Source organism: Hippopotamus amphibius, chromosome 3, assembly GCF_030028045.1.
Source record: "Hippopotamus amphibius kiboko isolate mHipAmp2 chromosome 3, mHipAmp2.hap2, whole genome shotgun sequence".
NCBI lineage: Eukaryota > Metazoa > Chordata > Mammalia > Artiodactyla > Hippopotamidae > Hippopotamus > Hippopotamus amphibius.
This window is the reverse complement of record NC_080188.1, coordinates 181,305,619-181,323,481: the sequence shown is the minus strand read 5'-3', so window position 1 is coordinate 181,323,481 and position 17,863 is coordinate 181,305,619. Positions and strand designations below refer to the sequence as shown.

The 17,863-nt window shown below is 35.8% G+C and overlaps 1 protein-coding gene across 2 annotated transcripts in view; it reads right to left on the bottom strand.

Moving 5' to 3' along the window:
* EPRS1 (glutamyl-prolyl-tRNA synthetase 1) overlaps positions 1–17,863 on the bottom strand; it is a 67,992-nt gene that overhangs the window by 33,736 nt on the left and 16,393 nt on the right. For both annotated transcript variants that reach the window (XM_057726515.1, XM_057726516.1), the window contains 9 exons: positions 17,544–17,736; positions 16,099–16,270; positions 14,458–14,691; positions 13,269–13,353; positions 12,833–12,892; positions 8,271–8,381; positions 5,193–5,329; positions 4,158–4,365; positions 3,273–3,385 (listed from right to left, as the gene is read on the bottom strand). In XM_057726515.1, the coding sequence (XP_057582498.1) occupies positions 3,273–3,385; positions 4,158–4,365; positions 5,193–5,329; positions 8,271–8,381; positions 12,833–12,892; positions 13,269–13,353; positions 14,458–14,691; positions 16,099–16,270; positions 17,544–17,736 (1,313 nt within the window). The remainder of the gene's footprint in view (positions 1–3,272; positions 3,386–4,157; positions 4,366–5,192; positions 5,330–8,270; positions 8,382–12,832; positions 12,893–13,268; positions 13,354–14,457; positions 14,692–16,098; positions 16,271–17,543; positions 17,737–17,863) is intronic.

Here is a 17,863-nt window from a genome sequence, read left to right as displayed (position 1 = left end):
GGTATAAGAGTCCATTCTCTTATTCAAATCAGAGTCTCTACAGAGCAGTTTAAAAACAATATATACATAAAAACTGACAGTGCTGATCATAAATTTTCAATTTATGAACTTTCATGGATATGAAAATGCTAAGTCCAGGACAAAGGTCAATCTACCCTGGCCACCAGAAACGGCATCAGCGGATGTTCATGGTCTCACTCTTGACTTACAGGCAATGTGTCTACATACCACACCTAATCTGCTTATAAGCAGAAGAATTTCTGTAAAACATTTATTTTGTAAGAATTTCTCAATTCTAAAGAGTACAGTAATGAGCAAAATCTACTGCCCTTGAGACTGTTCATTAGCAAAAGACTTTTTTGAATTTTGTGGCAAAGGCCACAAAGTAAAAATAAGAGAGAACTGAGTAACAACAGAATCCTATACATCTCCTCAGTATTCTGAATACAACCTTATTGATATAATTTACATACCAAAAAAATCCACCCTTTGAAAGTACACAATTCAATGGTTACATAAAATTGTGTAACCATCACCACTGATTTTAAAACATTCACATCACCCTAAAAAGAATCTCTGTATCCTTTATCTATCACTTTCCAGTTCCCCATGCCTCTGATCCCTAGAAACCACTAATCTAACTTTGTTTCTGTGGGTTTGTCTATTCTGGACATTTCATATAAATGAAATCACACAATATGTGGTCTATTGTGACTAGCTTACTTCACTTAGCATAATGCTTACAAGGTTCATGCAGCTATAGCATGAATCAGCACTCCACTCTTTTTTATGGCTGAAAAATATTCCTTTGTATGGATACACCACATTTGTTTATCCATTCAGCAGCTGACAGACATTTGGGTTGTTTGAACCTTTTGTCTATTATGAATGATGCAGCTATGAGCATTCATGTACAAATTTTTGTGTGAAAATATGTTATTACTTTTCTTGCATATATACATAAAAGCAGAAATGCTGGGTCAAATGATAACCCTATATTTAACTTTTTGAGGATTGATTTCCAAAGCGACTACATCATTTTATAATCCTATCAGCAATCTATGAGGGTTCCAATTTCTCCACATCCTTAACACTTGTTACTTTCTGCCTTTTTGATTACAGCCACCCTAGGGGATAAGGAGTGACATCTCATTGCGGTCTTGACTTTCATTTCCCTAATAGCTAATGATATTGAGCATCTTTTCATGTGTTTCTTGACCATTTGTATATGTGCTTTGGAGAATGTCTTTGTTCATTTTGAACTGTCTTTTTATTATCAAGTTGTAAGGATTCTTTTACCTATTCTGCATACAAATCCTTTGTCCAATATACGTGCAAATATTTTCCTCCCATTCTGTGGTTTGTCTTTTCACTTCCTGGATGGTATCCTCTGAAGCACAAAAATTTCTGATATAGTCCAATTTATGTATATTCTCTTTGGCTGCTTATGCTTTAGATGTTAAATTTAAGAAAGCACTGCTAAGGTCACAAAGATTTAAACTTACGTTTTCCTTTAAGAGTTTTATAGTTTAGCTCTAACATTCAAGGCTCTGATCTGTATTGGAGTTAATCTTTATAACACATGGTATGAGGTAGGGGTCCCTTCACTCTGGCATGTGGTTGCTGATATAGCACCAAAGTTCAACAATTCTTTCAGAATAAACTGAGGACCTACTCTCTTCTGGGCATTGCTCTGGCTGGTACCATCACCATAACCACCACCACTGTCACTAAATATTTAACGAGGGCTTGGTGAGTAGCCAGCACTCTGTATGCTGTTCACATGTATGGTCTTCTTTGACTAATAACAGCAATGTGATACTAAGATGAATAAGAAAAAAGTATCTGCCCTTAATGAACTTTCAGTGGTGGAAACAAAATAGATATATAGATATATAGATAGATACAACAACATGTGATAAACACTCTAAAGAGGAAAGTGCTCGCTGCAATGGGAACACATAGGTTGGGTGTCTATCCAGATGAGGGGAATACAAGAATGCTCTGGAGGAAGTAACATTTGAAAGGTTCCCCAGATGAAGAAAAAGAAGCACAGCCACTCCAGCAAAAAGCAAGAAGTTCAAAGGCATTTGATGATTCTGGAAAGCCCCAAACAGTCCAGTATCTTGAGCAGAAGGGATTAGGGAGAGGTAAACTACAACAGAGGTGGCTCAGGTGGGTACAGAGGCCATTACATGAAAAGTCTTGCACGTCAAACTAAGAAGATTAGATTTTACTCTGAAGCTAACAAGAATTATTAAGCGGAGGGAGGGATAATGTGATAAAATTTTTACTTTGAAATTTTTGGACTGATCAGAAAAGCACAAAACTGGAAGGAAACGACTACTTTAGAAATTGTTTTGGCCATCAAGGAAAAAATGCTAAGGGCCTAAAATAAGGCAGAGGAGTAGATACATAGAGATGAACTAGGTAAGCAGTGCAAACAAGGTTTACTGATTAGAATGGGGGACGAAGGAGAAGAATTCATCAGAGATGGTACCTAGGATCTTGAATTTTGAAGTTTGAAATACTTGAAAGCTATCTATTCAGAGATGTCTAAAAGCCATTAATTAGATTCACAAGTCTGGAGCTCAGGAGTGAGGTGCGATCACAAAGTTAAAGAGATGCAATAAAAAATAGCAGAGGCAAAAAAAACAACAAAACAAAAACAAAAAAACCAAAAGAAACACAAACAAAAATTTAGAGACTGAAAGTTCTATTACTTCACAGTTTAAAAAAAACACAAGCATTTGTTATGGTCCTCTAAATGTACCTGTTGTACTATTTATATCCTACGATATATCTAATTAAAATACACTATAAAGAAAAGGTTCCTGTGATAAACCATAAGGGAAAAGAATATGGAAAAAAATGTACATATATATGTATAACTGAGTCATTTTGCTGTACAACAGTAATTAACACATTGCAAATCAACTATACTTTCATAAAACATAAATTAAAAAAAAGAAAAGGTAATAGTTATAATTTTTACCCAAAAATAAGATAACACTGAATTTTTTTCTTTTTACTTAGACCACATGAAGATGAACTATATGATGGTTTGGTTTTAGAAATAAAATTTGTTAGTATTATGCTGTTTCAAAGTTATCACTTGTTACAATAAAGTCTGAAATAGTAAATATAGAAGAACAAATGAAACTGAACAAAGAACTGTCAGGTACAATATTTTAGTGGAAGTTCAATTTTTAAAATATTATTCACTATAAGAACTTGAAGCATTTTCAAAATGTTCAGTTACACTGATTTACCTAACGGGTTCATAAGGTTGATCACATATGAAGAAGCCTCTTCTCTGGAGTTGTATAATGTCTCCTTTTTTCAAATCCTTAAGACAGGGATCCCCCAGCATTACTTCTTCATGCTGTAAATATGATTTAAGACCAAAATACTTTACTACTTAATTTAAGCACATACAGTAAAACAGTGAAATATTAAAATAAATATTTATTGTGTTTCTAAAAGTTAATATTTATATACTGATGGGCTTCAGGAAGCCCACCCCTGCAAATATGAGGAAGTTTCCCACCATAAATATGAAGTACAATGCAGGAAGCACATACAGAAATAGCTGAAAGGCACACTTGGTACACTAAAGCACAAGGGCTCTAGTGCCAGGAGGTCCAGGTTTGAATCCCAGCTCTATCCCTTACTGCCTGTCCTCAACCAACTTACTGAACCTCACTGTGCCTCAGTTTCTAGCATTTGTAAAATTTTATATCATTTTTAACAAAATTCTATAAATCTTTTCCATTTTATCTGAGAAAACAAATACTTAACATTAATTTAAGTATTTAAGTCCCTTAAAATTAGTCTTAGGGACTTCTCTGGTGGTCCAGTGGGTAAGACTCCACACTCCCAATGCAGGGAGCCCAGGTTCAATCCCTGATTGTGGAACTAGATCCCACATGCATGCCGCAACTAAGAAATCCACATGCTGCAACTAAGAAGTCCACATGCTCCAATGAAGATCCTGCATGCCACAAGTAAGACCCGGCACAACCAAAATAAATTAACAAATAATCAATCAATCAATATTTTTTTAAAAAGCAGGTAATTTCTTCTCTTAAAAAAATTAATTTAAAAAAGCTTACACAACAGAGGACAATAAAATAGAGTTTCTTTCAGGACGCTACCTTACTATTCTTGTTGACATACTGCTTAAAGTCCTCATCTTTTCCCAGCACAGGCTTTGTGATCAAGTGCTCGTAAGTGACACAGATTGCTGGGACAGGAAGAGCACGTTCGGTCTCTGCAAGCCATGTGATCTTAGTGGTTTTCTTGTAGTCTTTGTTCTCCAAATTCAATTTTGCATCAAGAGATACAATTTTTCCTTCTGCATTTCTAAAAATAAGATAGAAAAGTGTTCTCAGGAAACAAACCTTAACTGCCATGAATGCATTACTTTGTTCTATACCTATAACAAATGGGTAAGGAATTTCCTTTGGAAAAATTTCAAAGAAAACATTTATCTGAGCTTCTAGTAGGTGCCAGACATTAACTGCTTAAGAGATGATTGAAGTATAATCCCTGCTATCAAGATACTAATATGTGGACAGTTTCCCCTACATCTGATGAAGAACATAAACATGTTTATGAATTTTAAGGTCATAAACATGGAGTAAGCGTTAAAAACTCTAAAATACTGTATTTCAAAACATTCAGCAATTACTTGACATCATATGTAACGACAGGACAATTGAGATTTCAGAGTTTACTAAATTAATCTTTGCATACTATGTCCCATTTGTGTAACCTTAAGAACTGGTAAGTGTAGGACACTATATAATAAGAGAAAAGTTCATATTCACCATGAAACATTTAAAGTAGCTTTTGGATAAAGAATGTTATATATACAAATTCTGTCCAAAGGATCTCTCCACCATGCAGTCGCACATTGAGAATTAGATGATAAAAGGGGGCCCTAAAGCATGAGAACTATTTTTTATATCTACATGTAGTCATTTTCAACATCACAAGCAAAAGATATCCTGATACCCTATTAATATACTGAAACACACATGGAAAAAAAATTTAATGTGTCCAGAATTTACAGCATCTATGCAGCCAGCATCATGAATGGGTCTGAATTAGGTAATTTTTAATAAATGAATAAACATAAAAAACTTTTCTTCCATTTATTTATTTGAAAACAAACAGAAAGTTCTTACTTGTGTATTTTAGTAATGTTGATGTTGCCCCAATTTATAAATGTAACCATCTCACCCTCTGACAACGTCTCTGCATCAGCACCTTCAATAAAAACTTTAGGGCTATACCAAACGGGCTTCAAGCCAACATCAGGATTCTGATTGATTAAAAAAAAAAAAAGAGTGTTGGTGGAAAAAGCTACTATTGAACCCAGTATGCAAATGTATACATTCATTCATTTTATTCCTTAACAAAAACAGAAGTCATCTATATTAGTCTGAATCCCAGTCTGACCCTGGGTCAGACACCACGATGTAATGGAGTTAGGTGAGGTGGTCTGCCCCTAGATCATTTTCAGCCTAAAACAACCATTCTTTGTTTTTAGAGCTAAGACAGTATTTGTCTCATAGTGTCCCTGCAACCAGAATGTGCTTTGCTACCCTCAAAAATCTCACTGCTTTTGTAGCAAACGAGAAAATAGTCATTCCTCATCAGTGTCTGTAGAACATTATAGGAACAGACGTCATCTTAGCAGGAAACGGTAGACCTTTCATATTTTAGGAGACAAATTTTAAAGACAGTAGTATACATGTATAGAAAGATAAATTTTCTGCCTTTTCAGCATGTATTACATGAAGAAGAAAAAGAGATCAGGGAAATAAAAAGAATGCTGTACTTGTTAAATTTCAGATTTCTGTTTGACCAAAATCAAAAAAAAGGGGGAAGATCCTTTGAATAAGTGTTAAATAACATTATTAATAATTGTTCATTAAAAAAAAAACTGTTCATTGAATGCACCAATGCACTTGAGAAAAATCAGTATGTTGCAACAACTTACACTATGCTGTCAGAATACTGATAGGCTAAATATAGAACACTTCGTGAGGGAAATGATAATGAAAATTCCACAGATCAAATCGAACAATCCAGCCATCATTTAAAGTGCTTCCTAATCTATTAGCTATTTAACTATTATCTATTCTTTATTATTACTTATTCTTTAACTCAACTCAGCTATCTGACCACAACTGCCATTTTAACAAATAAGCACCCTTAAAAGTTTTATTCTCACCATTCAAATTTTAAAACATTAAGTAAGCTTCACATTTAAGCTAACTGCAGTGGGCGATACGATACATCAGAAACCACCATTCACCTGGCTGAACCAATCAGATGCAAGATAAAGGCAAAGGTAAAGCCAAACCAGTCAATCACACACATACACACACACACACACACACACACACTCCCCAAATCTTATCGGGGTACCCTTAAAATAAGTCTTCACAATTAAAAAGAAGCTAATGTCATACAGAGAAAGGCAATCATAAGGCTACAACTTAGAACATTTATGGCTCTTCATGAAGCATATTATCTTATATGTGAGTTAGTCTATGAATGTAACATAGTTATGAGTAAGGTTATGAATATATCAGTCTACTAGTCTACAGACATAAGCTTCATTATATAATAAAGATATTTACAGACAACTCACAAAGCTGGAACAGAAGACTCAAGACTATCGACCTAGCAATCATGACTATGTGAGACAACAACCATGGCTTAACTAAGAGGATCTCCCTGCTACCCATGTGTAAGATTTATATTCTGAATTAGGAAGAGAGATATCATTTCCACTTCACGGATATTTTCTAAAACAGAGCCAATGGCATCATGATAGACTCTGGACTCAAGCTGTGATTCAACACTACTAGGTCAAATGTTTTGGCTTAAAGGCAAAGGTAACAATTAGTGAATAACTCAGTTAATAGAGAATGCACCTCAGCTTTCACACAGAGATAAGAGCATGGATTATATCATATGTCCAGGAAGAAATAAATTCTTATTATACACTTATGTGCTATCTCCACAAAATAAAAAATAGGCACCAACTGAGTATAACAGTTATGTGTTATGTGATGTGGATAGTAATATTACTAGAATACATTTCTTCAGTAAGAAAACTACAGAAACATTTACTTCAATTAGTATCAAATTCTCAAACAGCTCATACAATTCAACACCAAAAAAACAAGCCAATTTAAAAATGGACAGAAGTGAAGAGATGTTTTGCTGAAGAGGAAATACAGATGGCCAACAGGCATATGAAAAGATGCTCAACATCACTAATCATCAGGGAAATGCAAATCAGAAGCACAATGAGGTATCACCTCGCACCTGTAAGAATGGCTATTATCAAAAAGAACACGAATAACAAATGTTGCCAAGGATGTGGAGAAAAGAAAACTCTTGTACACTGTTGGTGGGAAAGCAAATTGGTGCAGCCACTGTGGAAAATGGTATGGAGGTTTCTCAAAAAACTAAACATAGAACTACCATATGACTCAGCAATTCCACTCCTGGGTATATATCTGAGAGAAAAAAAAAAAACCGAAAAGATACATGCACCCCAATGTTCATAGCAGCATTACTTACAACTGCCAAGATACAGAAGCAAACCTATGTGTCCATCAACAGATGAATGGATAAAGAAGATGTGGTATGTATGTACGTACACACACACACACACACACACACACACACACACACACACACACACAGAGGAATACTATTCAGCCATAAAAAAGAATGAGATTTTCCTATTTGCAGCAACATGGATGGACTTGCAGGGCATTATGCTAAGTGAAATAAGTCACAGAGAAAGACAAATACTGTATGATATCACTTATATGTGGAACTAGAAAATATAACAAACTAGTGAATATAAGAAAAAAAGAAGCAGATTCACAGATACAGACAACAAACTAGTGGTTACCAGTGGGGGAGGGGTAGGAGACAACAATATAGAGGTGAGGGAGTGGAAGGTACAAACTAATGGGTGTAAAATAAACTCAAGGATGTGCAACATGGGGAATGTAGCCAATATTTTGTAATAACTGTAAACAGAAAGTAACCTTTAAAAATTATATAGAAAATTGAAAAAAATTAAAAACAAATTTTAATTAGTATGAAATCCTGACAAATAATGCTGGATGGAAAATGATCTCCAAACCATGCTTGGCCACCAAAGCACATTTTCCCTTTTATTATCCTGCTCCTTTAACAGAGAGAACAACACAGTGAAACTGGAGGGTGACCTTCGGGTGTTTGGCTACTTCTTTCATCTCCTCCTGGGCCTCGGGGACGTTCACTGGGATCACCTCTTTCTTCAGTAACGCGACGTATCGTGGAGCCACTGGGTCAATAACCTGCAACAAAGGCATCCTTGTGTTAAAACATTCAGATATTTTTAAAAACTTCATCAAAAAAATAAGTAACAGCACAGGAATACTAACTGGCATTCTTTGTTACTGCATTTACTAATTTTTGGTTTACCCACTAACTCTTCTCTAACATTTAACTGTCAAGTAGAAAAAAGAAAAACAATCATAAACAAAGACTACATGAAGGATTTAGAGTTCCTTTCCAAAAATAACTACTGACAAGCAAAAAGAAACCAACAGTTAAAGCATAATATTAGAAATATTTTGAAAATAATTTTTAACTCTGGTATTTGAAAAATTATCCTGTGGGGTTATATGACAATCCTACAGGTAAATGTGATACTCCATTTTGTAATGTTGGAGAAGACCGTTTTGAAGAAATATAGATACACGTGTTCTAGTATCATTTTCTATAAGCAGTGTTAGGCAACACACCACCATCAAAAGCAAAAGAGCATTAGGTCACTATAATAAGGCAATTCTATAGATTAAAAGTAAACAAGGTATTTCTACAGGTCTGCAGGCTATATATATACACACACACATAAGGACCACTGACTCCCCAGTACCTAGCCAGGGCCTGGCACATACAGGTAATCGATGCATTGTTACAGGTTAACTGGATGAACGGTAGTACTCATTACATTCTAACCTACTCTACCTCCAAAACAGAAGCAGCATCCCCTTCTGGATCTGATGTATTTTTCTCATTTCGCTATTCAATTTAAAATTACCCACGATGACCAATCACAACAGCAGTATTTAGATACTAAATAAAGCATTGGGAAGAAAAACGTAGACAGAAGCAAGTGTAAAGTCAAACAGCTAAATAAAGTAATAAAAGTCATTTTTTTCCCATTAGAAGGATGTATGTAGGAAATAGTGGTATGGCTAATTAAACTTGGCTATGTTTGTTTTGGTTTGTACTGGGTTTTCTGTTGTTACTATTGTTTGGCTGTTATTTTGTTGTTGTTGTTTCCTTTGAGAGTATTTTTCAGCTTCTGCTATTGTAGAAATTCTGAATGAACTTACAGAAGAAACCATGCTCACAGGGTCAGTTAGAAAAGTGTGAAAAGCAATCTACCTTCCCCTTGATCGCTACTCCTTAGCTGCTTATATCTCATGCCAGCACTAAATCAGCACCAGCCTCCCTCTAAACTTACTGTTCATTACTTCCTTCCTTGAGGTTTAAAAGCCATTCTTACTGATTAAGGGTTCCTTCCTTCAGCTTCTACTGGGTTAGAATGATCAGATTTAACTTGTGACAACTCACTTCAGTATTTAAGCAAGTAAGATACAATTTCTTCTTTTAAAGAAGCTAAACCTAGATGATCCAACCTGAGAAACTTAGTTCAGTTCGCTGCAGCTCAGTCTCCTCAACTGACAGAGAGCAAAAGACTATTTCTCACACCTGACTAATTACAATGATCACTTAGGGCAGTGGTCCCCAACTTTTTTGGCACCAGAGACCCGCTTTCATAGAAGAAAGACAATTTTTCCATGGATGTGGGAGTAGGGGTGTGGTTCGAGCAGTAATGTGAGCGATGGGAGGGGTGATTCAGGAGGCAATGCGAGCTATTGGGAGCAGCAGATGAAGCTTCACTCGCTCACCTGCCGCTCACGTCCTGCCGTGCAGCCCTGTTCCTCACAGACTGCGGACCAGTACCAGTCCACAGCCCGGGGGTTGGGGACCCCCGACTTAGGGCACTGGCTGGCACAGAGTTTCAGGCCATTTAACCCTGAAGGACTCTGACTCTAATGTCTGAAGTAAAGTCTGGAAATGTATTTTTAAACAAGCATTCCAGGATGGTTAGGATCAGACAAGTTTGGGATATCTCGGATTAAAAGATTTTAGTCTTTTTCAGTTCTAAAATCATACAATTCTCAAAAATCTCTGGATGAGTGTTTTAAATTACTCCAAAGAGTCCAGAGACTCTTCTTTTGAAGTTGACAGTTCTGCACTGAGACAAGGGTATTAAGAGAATGTATGATATTAGATGTCAAGGCCCCAGAGTCTTCCCCAGGCAGCTCCAAAACCCTCGCTGTCAGGGCTTTACACCTCTGGCAGCTTAACTGAAAGAAACTCCTCTGGGAAAACTGCCTAGTCCAAGAGATGAGATATACACTTAGAAACTTTTCAACAGCATGGCCCAGCCAGACCATCTTACAGCTGACAAGCCCGATCTTTCTCTCAGGGCTTCCAATCTGTCTCTCAGTCCCCTGTGTTAAAGATGAGCAAATAACCAAGGCTCACCAGACATCTGAGAAATGCCTTTAGTATCAAAGAAAAACCAAAATAAACAACCTGGAGGAAAGAAAAAAATACCTTTGGTAATAGGAACAGGAAGTTATTCTGAAAATTCAGAGCACAAAAAAGAAATCTTGGAAATAAGACAGCATAAATTAAAAACTCAACAGAAGTTGAGAAGAGAGGTCTGAGTACATGTACCAGAAAGTAGAGCCAAAAGATGAGATGGAAAATAAAAGAGAAAATAAAATTAGAGAAACAGTCCAGGAGACCCTACATGTGCTCAAGAAACGTTCCAGAGAGAAGATAACATAGTATAGAAAAAACAAAGAAATAGAAGGAATTCAAAAAATTTCCCAGAACTGAAGGAATGAGTTTCTAGTCTGGAAGCCACATGTTCTTCCAATGGATGTGAATGAAAACAGACCCACCCCAAGGCGCAACATTGTGAAATTTCAAAGTGAAGAAGCTGTTCATACACAAGATCTCAAAAATCTTCATCCCATGCTCTCTTTCTCAGGGAGCTACCAGAGGGTATGGTACAGCAAAGCAAAAAAGCAAGAAAAAGGGTAGGAATATCCAAGAAACAGATGATCCATTACAGAAGAAAAGCAAAGGAAATTCCCAGGATGATGAGGAAGATTGACCTGGGAAGACAGCTGTGCTTCAGAAGTTAACAGGCCTCTCTCATCTGGATCAGATGTGAGCAGCACCGAAGGCCCCAGCAGGGATGTCTCCAAGATGAAACTGAAATACCAGAGGCATGTGAACATTTTGGCAGGAAATTTAGACAACTTGTGAAGAGTCTAAGACAGAATCAGAAAACTAAACAAATGAGGGAAACAAAACAAAACAATTAGCCACAAGAAAGCCAACGAATTATGAGAAAAAGTAGGAGACCTAAATCCTCATCTTCTATTGTGGAAAGTAAACTGATGGTGTCTAAAACAAACAAACGAAATCAAAAAGTAGCAACACACACATCTCATTTAGAGATATGGGCAATAAATACCAAAACAAGTATCTAAAAGAGCTGAAAGTGATTTATCTAGGGAGAGAAAATGGAAGGAAAGAAGATAGGGAAAATACTCTGTTCATTTAACAGACCCTACAGAATTATCAGCCTGTAGTGAAATGTCTTTCTTATATTTGAACTAAGTATACGTGGATTATTAATGAAAAGTACTCCAATGTTAATTCTGCCTGTAAGTTTTGAATGTATTTATTAGTAACCGCAGTAACAGAGAGAACCAATTAATAATTCCATTACGTATCCAAAAACTGACAACACAAAAGACTAAATAAAATAAATTCAAGACACATGCAAGACAAGCAACTATTTTTTGAAGCAAGGCATCAGCACAATCAAGCAGCAATACAAAAAAAAGAATTTACAGAATTTACAGAACACAATCACAGAAACCACAGTTTAAAACATGGCACTTCAGTGATTTGCCTTATTATAGTGTCTAAGCATCTGCTTCCAATTAACAGTGTCAATATGCAGTATTCCTCATTTGACTTTCATTTAAAACTTTTCTTTAAAAGCTAGATTCAATAAGACAGGGATTATAATTAACGAAGCTTCAATACAATTCAATGGAATATGTAACTTTAAAACTCTATGTCCTCTCAGTACACAAGGGAACAGTAGAACGGAGTTGGCCAAATCTTCCCTTTGCCATTAAGAAAACTAGAGGACATGTTTTTTTGAACTAGGAATAATGCATTTTCAGTGGGTTTGTATAAGCAAGTCTCTTACATAAATGTGATTGTGCTTCAAAGCTGTATAACATCTCAGGTTGTAACATGTAATATGCTAAAAGCTATGTGCTAAGTAAGGCAAATAAAAGCATTAAGTAATACCTTCTTACAGAGAGCTCGCAGCTTGAAAGCAGAAAAATGAAATGCAAAGTGTTCAAAAAAGATTTAAGGAAAAAACTGTTACCGTTCCCCATAACTCCAAGTTTGTTTGTTTTAATCATAGTTATTTGTTCGGTATAGTTTATAGGCTTAATGCACTTTACATGTTTAAAAAAGTAAAACATTCCATTTTCCTGAAAATCTGCAGAATTACAATATTCTTCACAAAACTTTCCCTACTATGAGCACACTAATGAATTCTACATGTATTCTATTATTTAGAAGGTAGGCATGAGAAAAGAGGACCAAGAGTCAAAATATATACCTTTTTGTTAAATGCCCAAATTTTGTCCCATTCCATGTTCACAACTGAACGTGAAGAACCCTAGAAAATCAATGATAAAATAGCTTAAAGGGCAAGCAGTATTAACTAGAATATTTTCTTCAAGTTAAGCATGCTAGAAAATAAACCCAATCAATACTTGCAAGTTTACTTCCACCGGAATATAAAACTTAGTATGTACACACTAATCTCGTGACCCTGAACAGTTAGAGTCAACAGTCATACATTCACTGGATAAAAACACCACAGCTGCCTTTGTCCAACCCTAGCACACGAGCTTAGGACATTCTCAGTTTTCCACTATGCATTATAAGGAACAAGCAAGGAATGGAAAGAACAGGAATAATAAAGACTAAAAGGATATTAATGGACACTTGAAAATCCAAACAGAGAAGCTGGAAAAGAAATTATAACTCACCTGAGCAGCAATAAACTGCTTCAGTCCTTCAACCGTCATCCCTCTTCTCAGCACACCACGAACCGTAGGAAATCTTGGGTCATCCCTGGGAAATACGGAAAGTTTAAAGAACCAAGGAGATGTTTTTAACATGTAGATGCAGAGTACAACATACCTTACTGCATAACATTATATTCAGTTTGCTAAATATTTGGACTAAGAGCTGGTTATAATAATTAGGCAGATCACAATACCAGTGAGCCCAAGTTCACGGAAGAGGAAAGATGCTTACTAGTCCAAAATTACTCAGTAAAATAAATGCACTGCTGAAAACAGTAAAAGTACATTTGAAAAAAGACAGAGAGGTGACATTTTCAAATACAGAAAATTCATGCGTTACAACATTTTTATTTGCTTTTTATTTAACAAACATTCAAGGTCCCTATTCTACATACGACCATGGACATATGTAGACAAACCACGTGAGCTTTCTTTTGGATAGCACTGTGTTGTTGAGACAAAAATAACAGACGATTATCCTCTCACTCATGTGCAAATACACTTTATAAAGCCTTTTGAGTTATAAAAAATACATATGTTGGTTATTAATATCCTGCAGAGATCTGCAAACTTCAGTAAGTCTGCAATAACATCCTTTGTCTGGGGCCCAAAATAAACTTCCTCTTTATCAAATTCAGCCCCACAGTAAAACAGTCTAAAATCACATATTATTCAACATATAATTAATATGTGTCACTACTACATGATGCTAATAAAAACCAATACACACATTCTTATTAATTCAGGTAAAAAAAATATTCTTAAGCTTAGAAGTACAGCAACCCGACTGAGCAGGCTTCACTTGCATGGACACATGCCTATAAGATGACCTGAATTTGTATACTCATCATTCTCATAGAAACCCCACAGAGGTTACTAATGTGCTACAAAGACTTTCAAATTTTTTCTAGTCCCAAACATGAGGCCCCATCTTTGTGCCCAAACATGGGCACTCCATGTTTGCAGCATTAAAACAAAAGGGAGGGGTGCCTGAGAACCTGGATAAAATAAAGACAAGGACCAGAAACCCTACAGCCCTACCCATTTCGACCCCTCCCATTCATCCTCCCCACCCCTCAAAGCAGTTTAAAAATTAGTGATATACCATGTTCTCACTTCCTCTCAAAATTTTAGATAACAGCAAACATACCATCCATCTACTAGTCCTTCGTTGACAAACCACGTGAGCTTTCTTTTGGATAGCACTGTGTTGTTGAGATTCAGCCGACTATATTCCCAAATGTATGGTTTTCTTATGCCTAAAGCTTCAATAATCCAATAAAACTGTTCATCTCTGTCATGGTATTCTGTTGTTCTCAGGGCATGTGTAACACCTTCAATGCTGTCAACTATGGGGCAGGCAAAATCATATGTTGGATAAACACTAGAAAAAAAAAGTGAATAGGTTGAAAATCAATGAAGGATTTTACCCTTTTCACCTTACATTAGGCATTATAAGCAGCAATACTAATTTAAAACATAATTCTTTACAAGGTAAGAATTCCTTAAAAACTAACAGGTGTTATGACTCATAATACTAAAAGTACATCAAAACGTTTTTTTAACCAGACTTTGAGGACAATGTATCAGTCAGTCACTCAATATTCAAACAAAAAAGCAAATACGCAATTTAACATACAACTGGATATTCGCATAGTCAATTCTATAATCGTATTTCTGTAATGGCCAATGTATATCATTTTAAGAAGCAATAGTACTTTCAAGGGAATTTAGCTTTTCAATATCTTAAATAATCCCACACTCGAGTAAATCCCTACATTTAATACTTCCGTAGTTAAATGCATTCAAGAACAGAGTGTTTCCTTCTCTCATAAGAGAAGAAAATTATTAGGTTGATTAAAATTCCACTTAAGATGGAACAGTCTTAAAAACAATTTCTGCCTAAAATAATGTACACAACACATATGTAGTTTTCATTTGAATTTTTAAAAATATATTATTGCATTATGCCTTCTGATTTTTAAGATACAACTTCATTAAGATGCTGCCACACTATGCTTTGCGATTATTTGATACTAAAAATGTGCATCCAAATTCACTTTTCCAAATGTATTCAAAGTGACTGTTTAGTAAACAAGGAGCAATTGCCCTGTTAAAAATAAAGGACATATATATACACACACATGAAGTGTCTGTCTACATACAGATACATACACAGCACCTATAAGTTTAAAGAAAATTACATTAGCTACTAGAGAAATCATTTACATTCAGCAATCTCCTCAGAAATCACAATTCAGCATTTGTATGTAGTAGGCTTCTTCAAAGTATAAGAAAATATATTCTCTGGTTACTTTATAAATTAATGGCCAGGTAGGGGAGATTTACAGAAAAAAAATCTATTAACCTGAAAACCCACACAGAAAACTAACCAAAATCAGAAAAAAATACATGATACTTTCTTGTTCATATTTCTTTAAATCTTCAACTCTTACCATATTTACGAATAAATTTATGTTTAGCAGAATCAAAGTTTATAGTAGGAAGAGAAGTATCTTCATCTGAAGAAACACACTACAGTATACCTAATCAATACATAAAAAGCAACTTCAGGCAGACTCAAGGACTTTTATAGACTGAAATGATCTTAGAAATAACCTAGTATAACCTTAATTGAAAGGTGAGTAACATGAGAGGCCAGTTAATCCGTGAATGAACAAAGATCCAGACCTCTTGACTATTCTGCAACTACTCCCTACTCCATGTCTACAGAGAACATCAAAGCAAAAGCATAGGAAGCTACTGAGCATAATGAAAGAAATACACCTACTTGTATTTACTTCCAGTTCTTGGGTGTGGTTGAATTTTGCAGCGATAAAGCGTCGGGTCCCTCATGCAACCATTGTTACTACTCATGTCAATTTTTGCTCGCAAACAACAGGACTGACCAAACTGGCTTCCTTTTTTCATTTCTTCCCACATTTGTAGATTCTTCTCAACAGCTATAAAATGATAATTATACTATAGTTTATCTAATGTATTACTAATCTGGTTAAATTCAAATTATTTTAAGTCTTATAATTTGATACAAATTCTCACATTCTGATTTTATACTATAAGCACACTCCACTAGTTTAAAAGTACTGTAATAGTTCCAACATCTGACATGAAGAGTAAATGCATTGTTTTTTTTAATGAAGAAATTCCACAAAACACTTAGGAAATGTACTCTCTCTGTTTTATAAGTCAATACATTCCACTGATGCAGCACTGACAAAGGCTAAGAGGGGATTCCTGAGGCCTGAAGATTTCTCTCAGGCAGTGTTTCCCATGTTCCCACTGTGGCACAAGTGGCCAGTCAGTCGCCCTCTTCAACTGAACGCTGGTGTTTGAAGCAGAAGTGTTCTGTTCCTTTGCCACCTCACACCCAGGGGACAGACCGGGGACCCAGCCTAGGCGTTGGTGCTGCAGCCCATGGCATCTAAAGAACACATCTCTGGCTGAAAGCCTGAGCCCCTCGGCTCCCCAAAAGTACCTTCAGTCATTCCAGCGGAAAGCAGGATACTCTTAAGATGCCCAGATGTGAGAGATGATAGAAGTTTATCTCAGGGAAAAACAGTGAGACAAGTTTTTCCCAGGGAAAAAACTCTACATCCCCATTGACTATGGTCCTACCTATGTCAGGTAGGTACCATAACATTCTGAATTTACTACACTTCCCAAATGTGACACTCAAGATTTAAGTACAGTAGTGTGGAAATTCTGGAACGTAATCACAGAATAAAAATAGCCAGATTCGGAAGCTCAAGGACAAGTAATAACAAAAATATGCTTTTTCATCAAGTGATATTTCAGGCATAGGGTAGGACCAAGCTCACATATTATATTCATATTTATTCACACATTGACAGGAAGATTTGGGTATCACTAACATTATCATCAAACATTCCAATTAGAAAAGTGAAGTATTTAAATTGAGAGAACTACAAAAAGTTGCAGAAGGAATCATTCACATGGAATGAATGCAAAGGACTACAGGTAACAAGTGAGGTGCTGAGGGCACACACCCTTCACATGCAGTTGTGATGCTAACAAAGTAATAACAATGTAAAGATGGTAGAGAAAGAGAAAAGATTTCTAAGAGATGAATTAACATATGAAACACATTCCCGAATGTGTTTCAAACCATCATCTTTCACAGAAATCATTTTCTACTGAAGCAGCAGAATACAAGAAGAATAACAATTAAGATATAAAACAATAAATGCGCCTTACAGTTTTTTCTCTGTTTGGATTCTATCCTCTGCTCACGTTCTGCTTTCATCTGCTCAGCAGGAGTATCATCCACATAAGCCTTCCCTTCCTGAATTAGCTTCTCTGCATATTTCATTATAGTTTCAAAATGATCCGAGGTGTAAGTAAATTGATCTGGTTTGATATGCAACATTGCAACATCTTCCAAGATAACCTGCAAGAAGAATCCAAAATAACCATCAGTTTATCTTTTGCATTTTCTTGGGTATTTTCAATCCTTGACACTGCATTTGGGCAAATGTAATAATACACCATCAGTCTTACAGAGCCTGGAAATGGCT